This window comes from Equus asinus, chromosome 27 (assembly GCF_041296235.1).
Source record: "Equus asinus isolate D_3611 breed Donkey chromosome 27, EquAss-T2T_v2, whole genome shotgun sequence".
In the NCBI taxonomy this organism is placed as follows: domain Eukaryota; kingdom Metazoa; phylum Chordata; class Mammalia; order Perissodactyla; family Equidae; genus Equus; species Equus asinus.
Window position 1 is genome coordinate 321,230 of NC_091816.1, and position 16,736 is coordinate 337,965.

Genomic DNA, 16,736 nt, shown 5'->3' on the forward strand with positions numbered 1-16,736 from the left:
GAATTTTTAATGGCAACGAAAAACAACTTCCTTTGGTATTATTAATCTGGCTGGTTAAATTTTTCTCAGCTCTGAAAATGTATGTATAAGTGTGTGTCACAATGTACACATACGAGATGCTCAACGAAATTCAAACTATTGTCTAAAATGTTCAAGGCACTATATTAGTCATTGCATGCATATTATGCTTCACTTAGAAATTATGTTTATTGTATTTTCTTCTTGTGGCATTCTTTAACAAAAATAAAAGCCTTAGCAAATGATACAGATGATATAAACTTCTAAATCAGCAGCATTTTAGGAAAAAAGCACTTTCCTTAAATCCCAGCCTGCATAATTCTTTGCGCCTCAGTGATTCTAAAATTGCTTTGGGACAAGTAGGCTACTAACATTATAATCACATTCCGTCTGCTCACCAACATGTCTGTTCCTCATATAAATTCTAAGTATCCATCTCAATCTCATCACTGACAGAGACACTATTTACACAGAAAGCAGACATTTTTTTTAACTTGTCTTTTTAAAGCTAAGAATTAGATGGCAAATTTTTCTAGTTTCCTATATATCTGAGTTAGCATACTTGAGATGGCTGAGAAAAATAGGTACTCACAGATTAAATGTTAACTGTGAGCCATGATTCAGACACGTAATAAAATCACATTTCACAGAGCTATATTAGAATCTTTTCTAATTTTAAATCCTGAAATCTTTCTTCCTTTAAACACTAAAATCTGGGAGAGTGATCCCATGGTTCAATATCATTTTTAGCTAACAAATTTGTTTGTTTGTTTTCGTTTTTCTGAGGAAGATTCACCCTCAGCTAACATCCCTGCCAATCTTCCTCTATTTTTTAATATGTGGGTCACCAGCACAGCATGGCCGCTAATGGAGTGGTGCAGGTCAGCGCCCGGGAACCAAACCCAGGTCGCTGAGGCAGAGTGCACTGAACTTAACCACTAGGCCAGTGAGGCTGGCCCCACTAATAAATTTTTAAGTGACACCAATTCTTCAGCTCAAAATCTCCTTCAAGTTTTTGATCACTTTGTCATAACTATGGTATTTCTTTGTTTCTTTCCTTTCCTTATCTTATATTCAATGCATTTTCACTGAATTTATAAGTAGACCAATCAAACTAATAGTATCCTTCACACATCCACTGTATAAATACAGACTTACCCTTAGTTAATATTCATTAAGACTGTCTCCTAAATGGGTGAATTTCATCTAATATTAACATTAGAATTATTATTTTACCAAGAGTCCAGCATGATGCAGTACCTCCACGTCAGGAATGGGAGGATAACCTAACAGACAGTACCGATGGCGGGAACGTGAAGTCTTATTCTAGTCTAGCATGTCAAGGAGGCACAACGCTCACCTAGAAAATGTTTAACAGCATGAGCACCCCAGATGGAGAACTGACTTTTATTCCATCTTTATAGTCAAATATCTCACATGAACAGTTTTATTAATTTTCCCATGGTTAGATCTACCAGTAACTCCTAATGTCAACCCTCCTACCTCTTTCCCCCTACATTTGAACTTTTCTTTATATAAAATTTACTACATTCGCTGTAACTACAACCATTGTCCAACTTACTGCAACTTCGCTGTGTCTTAGCTTTCTCACCAGTAATTATTATCAACTACAAGTGGCCATTTGGAAGTTTAAAACAAGAATTACTTTTGGACTTCTTAGATCAAAGTACCACAAAAGTGTTTTATTCCAAAATAACTTAAATGCATGGGAATAAATTACATTCATCAGCTAAAAGTGGCTCATTTAAATCAGTCTAAGTTAAAAAAATCCTGTCTTGAGTGGAAATAAGCTATTCTTTCTTGATGGCCATTTCCTATAGAGCAACAATTGAGACTACGTTTTACGTGATATGTATTATTACCTAAAGCAAAATTAGAATCAACACTGAGTTAAGTAAAACATGAACAAGGATCAAGGAATGAAAGTAAAAAGAGTTCTTGAAGGGTTCTTTTCTTGGAAAAAGACCTTTTTCAGCAATTACACAGCAAAGAGCTTTAGAAGCAGTTGCCCATTTCAGATTCAGACCCTTGGATTGGATAAAGAATTAAAGCACCTCATAAAAGAACAAGTACCAGTTACTCCATTGCCTTTATCTATCATTCTCTCACAGTACACAGACGTAAACACAGGTACCCACTGTCACACTCACAGGCAGTGTCCCACATAATCATGGCGAAGAAGAGGAGGAAATCTTTGGAGAGCTTTCTCTACTTCCTAAAATCAGGCAATAAATGGGCAGCACTGGTTTCCAGAAAAGACCAGCGATAACTAAAGTTTATAACAAAAAAATGATAAAGAAGCCAAACAATGAACTGTTGGTAGTTAAAACCACACTTTTTAAAGCTCAGGGCTTTCATAACACATGATCTGAAGGACAGAAAGTTCCCAAGGTGACACCAGCTCGGCTAATTCCTAATTAGCCAGGACAATTCGATATGTGAGGGCAGACAGAAAACAATTTAATTTAAAGCTAAGACAAGAAAGGTTTTAAACTGCTCTTGCAAAATGAGTTATAGGGTAACATGAAATAGAAAACATTATTCCATGATGCAAGCTTGTAAAAATGCTTACTCAGAGGTACAGAGAACAGTTGTGCATAATGATAAGGACTATGTGCTGCTGCAACCCAGTCACTGAGGGAAGTAAGAGTGTGGGGAGGGACCCAGAAATACATTATTTAAAACTAGTTTTATTGTGTCTTAATTAAACTGAAGCTGGATACATGAATTTTTAGTTTTTTGTAGACCAGGATAAGGGAGAGTTCTTATAATTCCCAAACACTCAGACAATAACAGCAATAAACATGGAAGTCAAAAGGCAGAAAGAGAAGACCATTAATTTTCCTAATGCACTTATTTTAGTTTCCTTTTTCTGTTAATTGTATTCTCTGAAGCTTCTCATGTACCTAAATTTTAAACAATGCTAAACAATTCTAACATAAGTTATAAGCTCCTATATCCACTTGAACTCACCTCACCCCATCCCATCCCGAACAGAGAGAGTAACTACTTCTAATTTTTTTTAATCATTTGTATTAGACCGTAAAATTTCTTAAGGCCAGGGAAAATGTCTTATACACATTTGTTCTCTCCAAACTTCCAGCATTCTGCCCAGTACAAAGTAGTTCAACAAACAGACGCTTTATGAATAACGAACAACTGAGCAAGGGAACTGGGGAAAAAACGGTAATCGTCTTGCATGAGGGAGCTGAGACATTCCACAAGGCTGTTTGGCTAATCGCATTCTGCACTACAATTTTTATGTTTTCATCGTTGTACAATCCACTCCCTCCCATATACTCCCATCTGTGTTCTCATTAGGCACAGAACCTACATCTCTTTTATATTTGTATGTGGGGCACAGTACTGGGCCAGGCGCAGAAGTAGCTGCTTAAAGACTATTTGTGGAATAGATGAATTTTTAAATGCCTGGGGGGAAAAACATTAGTAATTCTAGGAGCATTTAATGAGACTAAACCTTTAATATAAAACACTCTTAATTTTCACTGTGTCAAAGGCTGGCACAGAAACCTTCAGACATGATCCCCGCCTGGCAAAGACTTTCTAAGAGTGTGCGGCTCCAGAGAAGTGAGGCAGCAGGGTGCTGCCACGGGGAGCCAGGACAGGCGTGGAAGCAGACCCTGGCTTTGCCACTACACTCACTGTGTGACTCTGGACCTGGTAAGTAATGCTTCTTGACTGCATTTTCCTCATACGTGAAACGAGAACATTAAACTGGAGTAGTTCTTTTCAAACAGAAATTTCTGAGTGCAGTCATACATCGCTTTACCACGCACGGGAATATGTTCTGAGGAAGGCGTCGTTAGGCGACTTCATTGTTGTGCAAATGTTGCAGAATGTACTTACACCACCCTAGCTGGTATAGCCTACTGGACACTTAGGGGTTGTATGGTACTAATCTTATGGGTCATATATATGTGGTCCGTCGTTGACCGAAATGTTGTTACGCAGCGTGACTGTAAAGACACCTTTAAAAAAAATACGTTAAGTGGAACTCCAAATATATATTTTCAAAAAGATAAAAGTGGGGATGCTTTGGCCAGTTAAAACATTCATAATGCTTGCAGGAGGTAGAACTGGGTCTCTGTCATTTTCCCCCTTTCTCCTTACTCACATCACCTAGGAAGCCCCCAGGCATCTCCCTGGAACCCTAGGGCTCTATGGAACCCAGTCAGAAAACCAATGAACTAAACACCTCCAAGGTCTCTCCAGTTATAACATTCCATGATTTTATAATTCAGTTTTTTCTAAGGTTCTAAAATCAACATCAAGATACCTCCATGCAAGGATACGTTAGCCCATAAATTCTACAGTAGCAGCATCTTTCCTATAACTGTTGTGTAAACTACACAATTGTAAGCTGGTCTTTTAGGAAATGCAGTTCCTTGTATTATACTTTTTAGAGCCTTTTATTTCGACTTCACTACATATAAGCATCATGCTCAGCACTGGAGGATACAAAGGGACAAATCCAGACACACAGCATTCCCTTAGAGAGCTTGCAGTGCAACAGAACACTCCTATAACTACAGTGGGGAGTGAAGCTGATGGTTCATCAGATACAGTAAAATGGATGTTTAAAGGGCTGAGATTACTTCTGGTTGGTAAGATCAGGAAAAGAGCTCACGGAACAGATTATGAGTGGGCTGTAGAGAACGGTAGGCTTTGAACACAAAGGAGTAGAAGGGATGTAGATTCTAGGCAAAGGTCACCTCAGGAGTACCAGCAAAAAGGCAGGAAGCCGCGTGGCAAGTCCAAGGAATCATGCCTAGTAGCAGCTTAGTTGAAAGGTAGGCTGTGTGAAGACAAACTCTGGGGAATAAACAGATTGCTGACAGAATGTGCAGAGCCTAACAGAAGTCTTAGAGCAGAGGAGTGCTTCAGAGAGGTTAAAGTACAGGAAGGAAGCTGGTGACGGAGGCACATATTAGGAGGCCAAAAGTATGCCTGTCCCACTTCAGACCACAGCAGCAAGAGGAAAGGAAGGGGCTGTTTGCAGCCATCTCCGGAGCAGTGAGCGAGGTGGTGTGGGAGGAGTCAAAGATAAGGTAGAGGCCAAAATCTAGGGTAGGTAGGAAAACACTGATGTCATTAACTGAAATGGAGAACATATGAAAAAGTTTAGAGAAGGATGACGAGCGTGAAGTGACAGTGGAGATGTCCTGCAGGAAACTGCAAACGTTGAACTGAAACTTGGGAAAGAGGTCAGAGCTGTGTATATATTTGGGAAGAATTTTTGCAGAGAGGGCAGATGAAGATCTAAAAATGAATGAAATTGCTGAGAAAGAGACTTTAGTGAAAGAAGACAATTCTAAGTGCTGATCTTTGGGAGGTACCAACACTAATGGGTAACAGGAGGAAAATGAGCCAGAGAAAGTGTGATTGGAGAGGTACCAAGAGACCTGGGTGAGCACAGTGTCACACATCATTATATACATGCACATACTTACCAAGGAAAAAGCTTAGTTCTTGATTTGAAGGATCATATAAATGGACATACAGCAGGCTTTTCTAAAGTGTGTTCCAGGGATTAATAGTTTTAGTAGCTATTAAAAGGTACTTTAGGATCAAAACAGGACTCAATGATCAAAAAGGCTGGGGTATTGGCCCTTTATCTCCTATAGAAATTCAAACAGTACATCACATTGACCCATAAATCCTTTTTGTTTTATATCCTCTGGAGAGAGCAGTGTTCTTTCCAGAGGAAGTCAGCTTGAGAAACACTGATAAATTGTGAAATTTGAAAATTTACAGAATATTAAAACTGGACAGTTGTGATTTCATCCAATGCTTTCATTTTATAGGTAAAACAAGTTAATTATATGATAAACTACTGTAGTGCCTTATTTGGTAAGGTGATAAATAAATGTGAATATAAAAGCATATGAACAAGAGAAATAAAAGGAAAAATGACAAGATAGAAATGAGAGCTTTATGAGCTTCAATATGAGTTACCATTTGAGGGATAACTTGCTTTATGCTGAGTGTTTTAGAACATTTCACAGGTGATCCTGAGGGCAATATGAAGCTCAATAATTGGTCATCATACATAAGAGGAAACTGAGGCCTAGAGGTTAACATGGTCAGTGACCCAGTTAGTACATGTCAGAGCAGGAATTCAAACCCAAATCCATCTGCCTCTGAAATCTGAGCACCTCAACACAATGCTCTGTTGACTTGACAAGAGAGCCACGGTAGAATCCAGGTCTTGGGGGAAACTCCCACCCACTCCACCCATGGATAGGGCCCAAGATAAAGTTTTCTTGCACCAAATTGCCACTACACATAAATATAAATAAAACCTACTGTAACAAATTCAACACATTAAAACCACATTTGCAAAACAGATTCTCAGGAGTGTATTTAGTTGCTGTTCAAAATAACTTTATAAAAGAATCTTCAAAACATTCTTTCCCCTAATGTGAATACATGTATAATTGTTTCATTTTTATTAATTTTCTCTAGAGCAGATATTCTCCATAGGTTAGGATATGCCTTTAATATTTCATCATGATTCTAAGTATATCACTTATGAAATTTTTCTAGAAAACTCACTTTCATTCATGAGAGATAAGTCCAAAAATGATCACTTTGGATCTTCAACTATACATTCATATTGATCTTAATGTGTTTTCCTTGAAACGGTAGATTGTCTATAAGTGAGTCTCACGTTGTACATACACACAGACACATAAACCATCACATAACACTTGCAAATATTACAGTCTCAACTTAAACTGTGAATCTCTAATTTAAATCAGTATCATATGTATGGCCTTACAATTAGTGGAAACAATTAAAATGGTATTGATATTTCTTATTCATTCTGGCATAATATGTGTGAGATGCAGTCAGCTGCTAAGCCACTTTTCTCCAATGTGCATAAGAAGGAATAGATCTATCTCCCAAGTTATGATTCTGTAAACCTAAGTTCACTGCTGGCTGCCATGTTGGGTCATATGGCAGAAAAATATTTATGAATGCTTAATATCAGCAAAAATCAAAAATAAATTTCACATGTAGTTCTATTATTTTGACCTAATTTCCTGACAACTTGATTGAATTCTTAGTAAAGATTCTTCCTTAACAAATTAAATTCTTAACTGCTACACTGATTAGTGAACATTTAACGAGTGGTATTGTTGACCTACTTAGAGTTAGGTGTAATTTATCTGTAATAATATCTCTCAAAGTATGTACTTTGAAACACTACATTTTACTGTCAAACAGGCTTAGGAAACACTGCAAATTCTATTCCTCTCTTGGAGATTGACAATATATGTTGGTATTATATAAGCTCGTGGAAGTTTTGCAGTAAAAATTTTTTTAGTTTTATTTAATCCATCATTTCTGAAGCTTATCTATCAATATTCTAGTATAATTAGTGTCGTAGGAAATAGAATTGAAAAGCCTTGATCTATGATGACAGGAAGGAGAGAATTAAAATAAGTGGATGGCATCAAAATCATTTGTATTGGAATTTGGAATGTGAGTTTTCTTTTAGATTCTCTTTTAGAATGCTATTTTTAAATGGATACATTAAAAAGACAGTTAATTGGCTACAGGCTTAGCAACCAGATTAAAAGCAGAATAGCGGGGCCCACCCGGTGGCACAGCGGTAAAGTTCACACGTTCCGCTTCTTGGTGGTCCCACGGTTCTGCGGCTTGCATCCCGGGTGCAGACATGGCACTGCTTGGCAAAAGCCATGCTGTGGTGGGCATCCCACGTATAAAGTAAGGAAGATGGGTATGGATGTTAGCTCAGGGCCAATCTTCCTCAGCAAAAAGAGAAGGACTGGCAGTAGTTAGCTCAGGGCTAATCTTCCTCAAAAAAAAAAAAAAGCAGAATAGGAACATGCTGGGTACCAAGAAAAAGACACAGGATACTCAGGGTTTACTTAGGTTTTATACAAAGTAGGTAAGACATTGGGTAAAATGAGAACTGGCCATGCATATTTAATCCTTTAGGATCAGCTCCAAGGCATAAAGAAAAACAGTAGGAAAAGAGCAAGTAGTTCATTTACCAAAAGGCTGACATCCAGCATACTTACACTGCCCATTCAAGCTTCTCATTCTTGATTGAGTTGTACAGAGCCTGTAAAGGAAGAAAACAAGACGGAATTATTATTCTCATTCTGTTCAACATTTTGAATTCAGCAAATTACCAAAGCCAAAAGGCTTGAGTGATTCAGCAAAGCAAGCTCCAGGCCCCAGGCTTGGTCATCCTGTTGGCTACGCAGAGATGAGGAACACACAGGGGAGGCAAGTGAACAGTGTGTTGTGAAACAGAGATTTTTCACAAAGTAAGAAATGTCTTTTATAATAAGACATACAACACTGTATTACCTTTGACCATAGTAAAATATTAGGATATGATTAAAATTAGACGATTTATTCAAAATACGGTCTTGTAGTTTCACTAGTTTGGATATTGCCGCACTCATATCTTTTCACTAATTTCATTCATCATTTCAACAATAAATACAACTGTTTTCATTATAACTTAATGAGCAAGATACATGGAAGGTGGGCTGAAGCTAGATTATGGAAAACCATCTTAGAACAATTTCGGAGTTTCTATACCAATGACCTAAGCAGCTTTTATCGGTCTAACTTCATACTCCTGCTTCTCAGTTAGTGAGTGCAACACTGGTGTGTGTGAGGTGGTGGAGGGAGACAGAAAGCTTCTTCAGAGCTTTGGTGGCAATAATGACACAGGCAAGTCATCAGAAGACTGCCTCGCTGATCCTCCCAGGTCTGGCATGACACACAAGCTCCGTGTAATCAAGCTGTTCTATGACAACTATCCAAGAAGATGCTACTCCACATCTCTGCTTTCTTAATTTTAAGTAAGATGTTATAAAGAAAACACAAAAGCAACAGTAAATCATATTGAAGAAAAGGATAACTATGCGCATAGTAACATTATGCTGAAGTTGGAACATTTTTCTTCCAAGAAGGACTTGGACTATTAGACTTGGCAAAGATTTCAAATACTTTGAGATGGGAAATAGGAAGATCAGGTGCCATCCAAACCCTCATCTTTCAAATGAGGAAATGGCACGTTCAGAAAGTTCTCCAGGTGGCACGGCAGAGCAGAGGTAGCACTGCCTAGTACTTCTACCTTCTGCAGTCTAGCATCTCGTCCAAGTGTAAGAGACAGTTCGCGTGCGTGCGCGCACAGACTGCGCACCAGTGGTGAATCCCCCTTTCAGCAAAACACTTCCAGATTCAGTACAAATATACTTAGGTTACAGATTTTACACTGTCTAGACTCTATACATGTATCATTAGCCAGCATGCTGACAGACTCTGTGGGAGTTCTTCACCGGGGCTACAACAGTAAATTTAACTATTGGATAATTATGGGAGCTAATAAAAATCAGGACACATTTTATCACTATCAGGACATGGTGAAACACATCCTCAAATACAAAAATGATAGAACATCAAATTAAAATAAGGGGTAATCGAAGCACAAAGACCATGCTATAAATTAAATATTCTTTTCTGAGGAACTCAAATTTACTGGAGAACTACAATAACCTATCATATAGCTAATATCTCACGAGCTGCACTTACAGAAGTGCAGAGAAAGCCAAAGTCTAACCCAAGCCTCAGGAGACTTTTGATGGATTAACGTTTTTTAAACGTATTCTATTACTTGTGTGAGCCATTTTGAACCCACAAGTAACAGTGGGCTGAGAAAATCCAACAGAGAAGAGACAGATCATTGAAGGTTCTTAAATACGATCATACTCAATACAACCCAGAGTAACTTAACGATGTGCGAAAGACAAAAAAAGATCTGTTCTTAAAGGTAGATCATTGAAAACAATATCAAAGCATCTAACAATTTTCTAATACATTAAGTTCTGTTCCAGAACAAATTTTTTGCCCATGAGGACATTTTGCTTAAAGAGATACTGAGTTCCAAATTAGTCAATTCCTGTTACTCAATCAGCTGTATACTGTACAACAAAAATCTATTATAAAGTATCTTGGAATATTCAACAAATTTGCATCTTGTAGGTCAAGTCTTCTCCTTATGTATATAACACAACACAACAAATTTAAAAAGTGGATATTATCCTTATCTTTTTCCATCACAAAATTACAACGGGATTTTCCTGAATCTTTTTAGAGCTTTATGATCTAGTATGTTTTTTAAAAAAGGGAAATTTGCTTTGCAGATGCATCCAATGCTCATACACCCCATCACAGATCTTCTTAGCTTAGCCGAGAACTGAATTCCTTGACTCCTCTTTATCGCTAGCCCAACAGTCATCACTTCCTTTCCTGTGTAGCCTGGACCCCGCACTCTGCGACCTCATCCAGTGGTACTTCTTTGTCCCACTGCCTTTCTGTCGTCCCTGAGCAGAAACACTGTAACTCTTGACCAATCCTACTCTGACCTTTCCAAATTTGTATCCCATATATTAAAGTTTCCATAGTTTCAAATACAAACACAAACTCTAACTACGTTAAGGGTAAGGGGGACCTAATAGTTTATGTAGCCAAATAATAAAATGATATGGATGGAACTGGCCTCAGGGACACAGGAATTTACAACTCTTCCTCCTCTCCTCTCAATTCTTCTCCTCTTTCCACCCAAACATCTCTACTCCTTGTTTCTTTACCACACAGGAAACATGTCCACAACAATCAACACCCATTTACATCTTTGTGTCTCTCAACAAGAGGAAACAAACAGTTCTTTCTCCCAGCTCCAGTTTGAAATGATCCCAGTTGATGTGGTATCCTGCCGATGGACTAATCCACACAGCTAGGAGATAAGGGTCTATGACTGGGCCCATGCCTAAAGTCAAGCAGACTGGGATATCTTTTAAAGAGGAGGTAGGCTGACCTAGTCGCTGGTGTAAACCTCCTGAGCTTCACTGTCTCCCCTACCTGTACCTGACTAATTCAGCCCAACAAAGAAAATCAAACAATAGCACAAATTAATGCTACTGAGCATTCATCGTCTCAAACTTCAGCAGAGCTTTCATTCACGAGCCTCCTTTAACTTTTTGCCATCTTCCCTAAAATGTATCTGCACTGGCATCTATTCTTTCCTCCCTTCTGATGGAAAGGGAAGGGGTGTCCCATCTCTGCAAGGCTAAGCCTCTAGCACTGGTCCTGATACTTCCCTTTCTGAGGTAACATCTCCTCCTTTATGGGTTCCTCTCTATCAGCTTTCAAACACGTGCAAGTCTCTCCCAACACCACCTCACTACTTAGTTACGACCCTCTGCTCCTCCTTCTTTTTCAGCCAAGTTTCTGAGAGGTTTACATGATTCTTATCTCCACTTAGTCTCTTCAACTCAGGCCATCTAGCTTTCATTTCTGTTCCTTCAATAAAACTGATCACAATAAATTTATCAGCTTCATGCTAAATTTAAGGCCACCTTTTAGTGTCCCTGCATCTCCTCACCTTTCAGCAGCACTGAATACTCTCAAATATTTTCTTCCTTGTTTTCTGTGACACAATACATAGTGTCCTGAAGTTTCTACTGTCTACTTGGATAATCCTTATTACTCTTATCTTCCTCCTCTTATCCCTTAAAGGTGAGTGAACCTAAGGGATTATCTTCAGCCCATGTGAACTTCAGATCCATATGTCAGCTGCACTTGGATATTCCCAAAGCATCACAAACAGTGAGGAGGAACCAGGGCATGAAACTCCCAATCTTAGTAACCTGCATTGGTATAAAATATTTAATTCTTTGAGTGCAGAAACACTATACATAAGTCCAAGGATGGGTATAGTTTATGGTAACATAAAACATACTCACCTGAATCCTAGGACTGTCAGAATTTTCTATCAGTTGTTTCTTCCAAAATACTTTTATGTTCCCACCACACAATCAAGAAAGCTCCAGGTTAAAGTTATATTTACAACCACTCTCGTACCTGCCTACTAATGGCACAAGAACAAGTCTCTTAGCAATAATGTTTCCAGGACAAACTGTCAAAACTCTCTAATTTCCATTCAAGAAACAACAGAATGAAATTTCAGAGCTGAAAGAGCCTTAGAGATCATGAAACAAATTCTTCCTTTCATGAAAAAAATGGAGCCTGATGTCAATTAAATTCTCTCACGGTCCTGTATGTAGTTTTCACAAACTCTGTACATTCTTTGCTGTACAACAAACTACATTCTCTCCTCCTAAGACCAAACTTTATGGTATCGTAAGCCTGGCTCAAGTCAAGGCCCGTGTGGTAAGGTAACAAGCCTTATGCCTTTCTCAGAATAGATTCAAACAATGCTGGTCACAGTCGTATTCCATTCTTAAAAGATGAGCTTTAAACAAGAGCCACTGTTGCTATCACACACACTTGAAATACCTTTGTCAGTGAGGATGATGGGTTTGCTGCACTGACTCTATACTCTCAGTCCACTTATGAGCAAAAGTTATTTGGCATATGAACGGCTGAAACTGGAGGTGCAGCCTGTAGTTCAGCAAAATAATTTATCTCTAGCTATGTGAGAAGTTATCTGACCTAGCTCCAAGACAGTGAGGTCTGTGGGTAAACAATGTTATGGCAGGCTGCCATTTCCCTGTGGCCATGGTAGTCGGGGATAAGTGGAGAAAAGTACCCAAACTTAATGGGCCACAGCAGCCCATGTGAATCACATGCACTGAGGTGATAACCGGCTGTGGTATGCTACAATGGACCCCAAAAGATGTCCAGGTCCTAATTCCTGGGACCTGTGGATGTTTCTGTATATTACAGCAAAAAGGTTGCAGACATAATTAAGTTAACGATGTTGAATGGGGAGAGTGTCTGGGCTGGTGGTGCTTATGTAAGAAGGTGGTAGAGGGAGATTTAAGACAGACAGAGGGAGAGACAGCAATGTGAGGATACAAAAATTGCAGTGATACAGATACAAGGCCAAGAACACGGCAAGCACCAGAAGTTGGAGGAGGCAGGGAGAGATGCTCTCCTAGGCCATCCAGAGGGAACACAATCCTGTCGACACACCTTGACTTCCAATTTCTGGCCTCTAAAATTGAGAGAGAATAAATTTGTGTTGTTTTAAGACACTAATTTGTGGTAATCTGTTACAGCAGCCCTAGGAATAAAAAACATCAGAGAATAAATGGAAGACACATATCTCAATCAAGAATGTCAGACCCACAGGTTCGGTTTCAGAAGTATTTCCAGAGTCAGTCCCTAGGTAAAAGGCTTTTACCATAGTGGTCTCAGCTGACGGCATGAGGGTATACACCAGAATCAGCCAAGGACTTTTTAAAAATATTGATTATTGAACCCATGCCAGATAGACTCAGATTCCTTAATGAGGAACCTATACAGTCATGCATCGTTTAACAGGGATACGTTCTGAGAAATGCGCTGTTAAGTGATCTCGTTGTGCGAACGTCAGAGTGTACTTCCACAAACCTAGATGGTGTAGCTCACTACACACCTGGGCTATTCGGTATAGCCTGTTGCTCCCAGGCCACAAATGTACGCAGCATGTTACTGTACTGAATACTGCAGGCAACTGCACCACAATGGTAAGTATTCATGTATTTAAACATAGCTAAACATAGCAAACATATAGTAAAAATGCAGTATAAAAGATAAAAGATGGTGCCTCTGTATAGGGCACTCACCACGAATGGAGATCACGGGACTGGAAGTTGCTCTGGGGAGTCAGTGAGCGGGGAGGGAAGGTGAAGGCCTAGGACGTTACCGTGCGCTGCTGTTGAGTGTGCAACACTGCGCTAAACTTTCAACTTATAAAACTTAGAACTTATAAACTAAACTTATAGAAAGTACTTTTCCTTCTGCAATAATGAATTAACCTTAGCTTACTGTAACATTTTTACTTTCTAAACTTTCTAATTTTTTTAACTTTTTGACTCTTTTGTAATAAGTATTTTGTAATAACACTTAGCTTAAAACGCAAACACATTGTACAGCTGTACAAAAATATTTTCTTTCTTTACATACTTATTCTATAAACTTTTTCCGATTTTTAAAATTTATTTATTTTTTTTACTTTTTAAACATTTTCGTTAAAAACTAAGACAAAAACGCACATCAGCCTAGGCCCACAAAGGATCAGGATCATCAGCATCACTGTCTTCCATCTCCACATCTTGTCCCACTGGAAGGTTTTCAGGGGCAATGACAGCATGGAGCTGTCATCTCCTGTGATAACAATGCCTTCTTCTGGAACACCTCCTGAAGGACCTGCCTGAGGCTCTTCTCGAGGAGGTGTCACTCTTTTCAGAAGTGTGTCCATGGTAGTTTGGTTTGTTCCTTTTTCTCATCATAGATTTGCTTGTAAGGAGATAATGTACCAAGAACATTCATTTCTATTAGTGAAAACCTTTTGGTGTTGGGGTCCATGTTTTCAAATTCTTAAGGAGCTTGTTGAGGTCTGCAAAAGCTTCTGCTAAACCCTTCACTGTGAATCTTCTCGGGGGTTCTTCTTTTTCTTCTCCTGCAGTTTCCTTTCCTCTTGCCTCTTCTTCAGCTCTGCATTCCTGTTCCAGTTCCAGCAACTCTTCATGAGTTGGTCCCTCAGGAAGCACCTCTAGGAGCTCCCCGGTGTCATCCTCACCCACACCCAGGGTAGAGCTGTTTGCCATCTCATCCACGGCCTTGTTGATTTTTGCAACATCCTCATCCTTGGCAAATCCTTTGAAATCACAGATGATCCTCAAGTGTCTTCTTCCAGATGCCATTCGTACACTCCTTGGTGACATCACCCTAAGCACAAGCAAGGTTCTTGATGCAGTCAGAGATGTTGTAATCCTTCCAGAACTACCTCAGTGTCTTCTCAGTGTCTTCCTTAGTTGCAGCAACAGCCTGGGCAAAGGTCCTCTTCAGGTAGTAGGTCTTAAAAGCTGCTATAACTCTGATCCATTGGTTGCATCAAAGCGGTGGTGTTTGAAGGGAGAAACACCACTTTGATATTGGGAAGAAGATCACCAATAAAAGGAGGATGTCTGGGAGCATTATCAACAAAACCCAAAATCTTGACAGGTATGTTCTTCTCCAAACAGTACTTCTCCCCATCTTGCTGGCACAGCAATTTAGGAGGGCATTTTGGTAGAGGAGCTGGGTCATCCATGACTTCTTACTGTTCCTGTAGTACACTGGCAGTGTGTGCTTACTGATGTTCTTCAAGGTCCTGGGGTCTCACTGTCCTAGATGAGATAGGGTTTCAATTTGTAGCCTGCAACATTGTCCCCAAGCAAGACTGTTATCCTGTCCTTGAAAGCCTTGAAACCTGGCACTGACGTGCCCTCCTTATGGATGAAAGTTCTTTCAGGCATCCGTTTCCAGAATAGGAAGGTTTCATCCATATTGAACATTTGCTCTGGCAAGTAATTTTCCTCCACAATCAGCTCATCTAGGGTTTCCAAAAATTCTTCAACTGCCTTCGCATCAGCACTCACAGACTCATCACTCACTTTCACATTATGTAATGAATAACACTTCTTGAATCATTTAAACTACCTAGAGCTGGCAGTAAATTCAACATTGTGGTCGCATCCAACATTTTCCTTCAATATCACAAACTTTTTGCTTTGGCATGACCATCATGGCGCTGAGAGGAATACGCTTTGGTGTCTGGTTGTCAATCCAGGTCATTAGAAGTTTCTTCATGTCTGATATAGGCCCTTCTCAAATTTTTGTTAGTCTTGTTGCCTCAATGAAGCAGATCCTTTAACAGCATCCATCACTTTGTTCTTGTTCTTCAAGATCATAGCTATGGTGGAATGGGACATGCCTGACTGGCAAGCAATAACCATCACTCATTTTCCACCTTCATAGTCTTTAATCAATTTTAACTTTGTTTCCAGGTCAATTACTCAATGTGGTCTCTTACTGGCAACATTAGCAGGGGATTTTGTATCCTTAGGGGCCGTGATGAACAAAACAACAGAAGAGTAAATCAACCACAAGAGAAATGATGCCAGCCAGAGACGTGGTAAACATGAGATAAATGAGGCTGCTGCTGGCCCCTAACACAGCCTACTGTTTTACAGTAAATTTTAGTTTTTTGTAAGTAGAAAGAGTATACCCTAAAATAATGATAAAAAGTATAGTACAGTAAATACATAAACCAGTAACACAGTTGTTTATTATCATTACCAAGTATTACATACTGTACACAATTGTATGTGCTTTACTTTTATACAACTGGCAGTGCAGTAATTTTGTTTACATAGCATCATCACAACACGTGAGTAATGTGTTGTGTATGACATTATAATGGCTATGACGTAACTAGGCAGTAGAAAATTTTCAGCTCCATTATAATCTTATGGGACCGCCATCATATAGGCAGTCCATCATTGACCGAAATGTCATTCATTATACAGTGCATGACTGTACACAAATATTTCCAAATGTTCCACACGTGATTCTGATACAAACCCTTGGTTAAATATCACTGCTTTGCACATTACCAGTCTTTTCTCTACCTGAAATTTCTGCATCTTAACCCAGGAGCTAGACAACAATTAAATATCTCCAGTGAGACTAAACAAGACAGAATGATTCTTCAAATTTGAAGTTCATTTTTAAGAATGAGAAAACAAAGTAAATTGCTTAAATTACAGAGATCAAGGTATGTTGGTCTAAATTTACTTTTAAGTCTTTGTTCCTCACTTTTGATTGCTTCTCATCAAGATATAAAATACAATTTT

General features: G+C 39.0%; 1 protein-coding gene across 31 annotated transcripts in view; it reads right to left on the reverse strand.

The window, feature by feature from the left end:
• The window catches only part of PSD3 (pleckstrin and Sec7 domain containing 3), a 655,493-nt gene that overhangs the window by 127,160 nt on the left and 511,597 nt on the right, over positions 1 to 16,736 (reverse strand). For all 31 annotated transcript variants that reach the window (XR_011498768.1, XR_011498769.1, XM_070499774.1 and 28 more), the window contains one exon: positions 8,112 to 8,155. Coding sequence is in view for 29 of the 31 variants with exons in the window: in XM_070499774.1 (XP_070355875.1) it covers positions 8,112 to 8,155 (44 nt within the window). In the remaining 2 variants the exon portion in view is untranslated. The remainder of the gene's footprint in view (positions 1 to 8,111; positions 8,156 to 16,736) is intronic.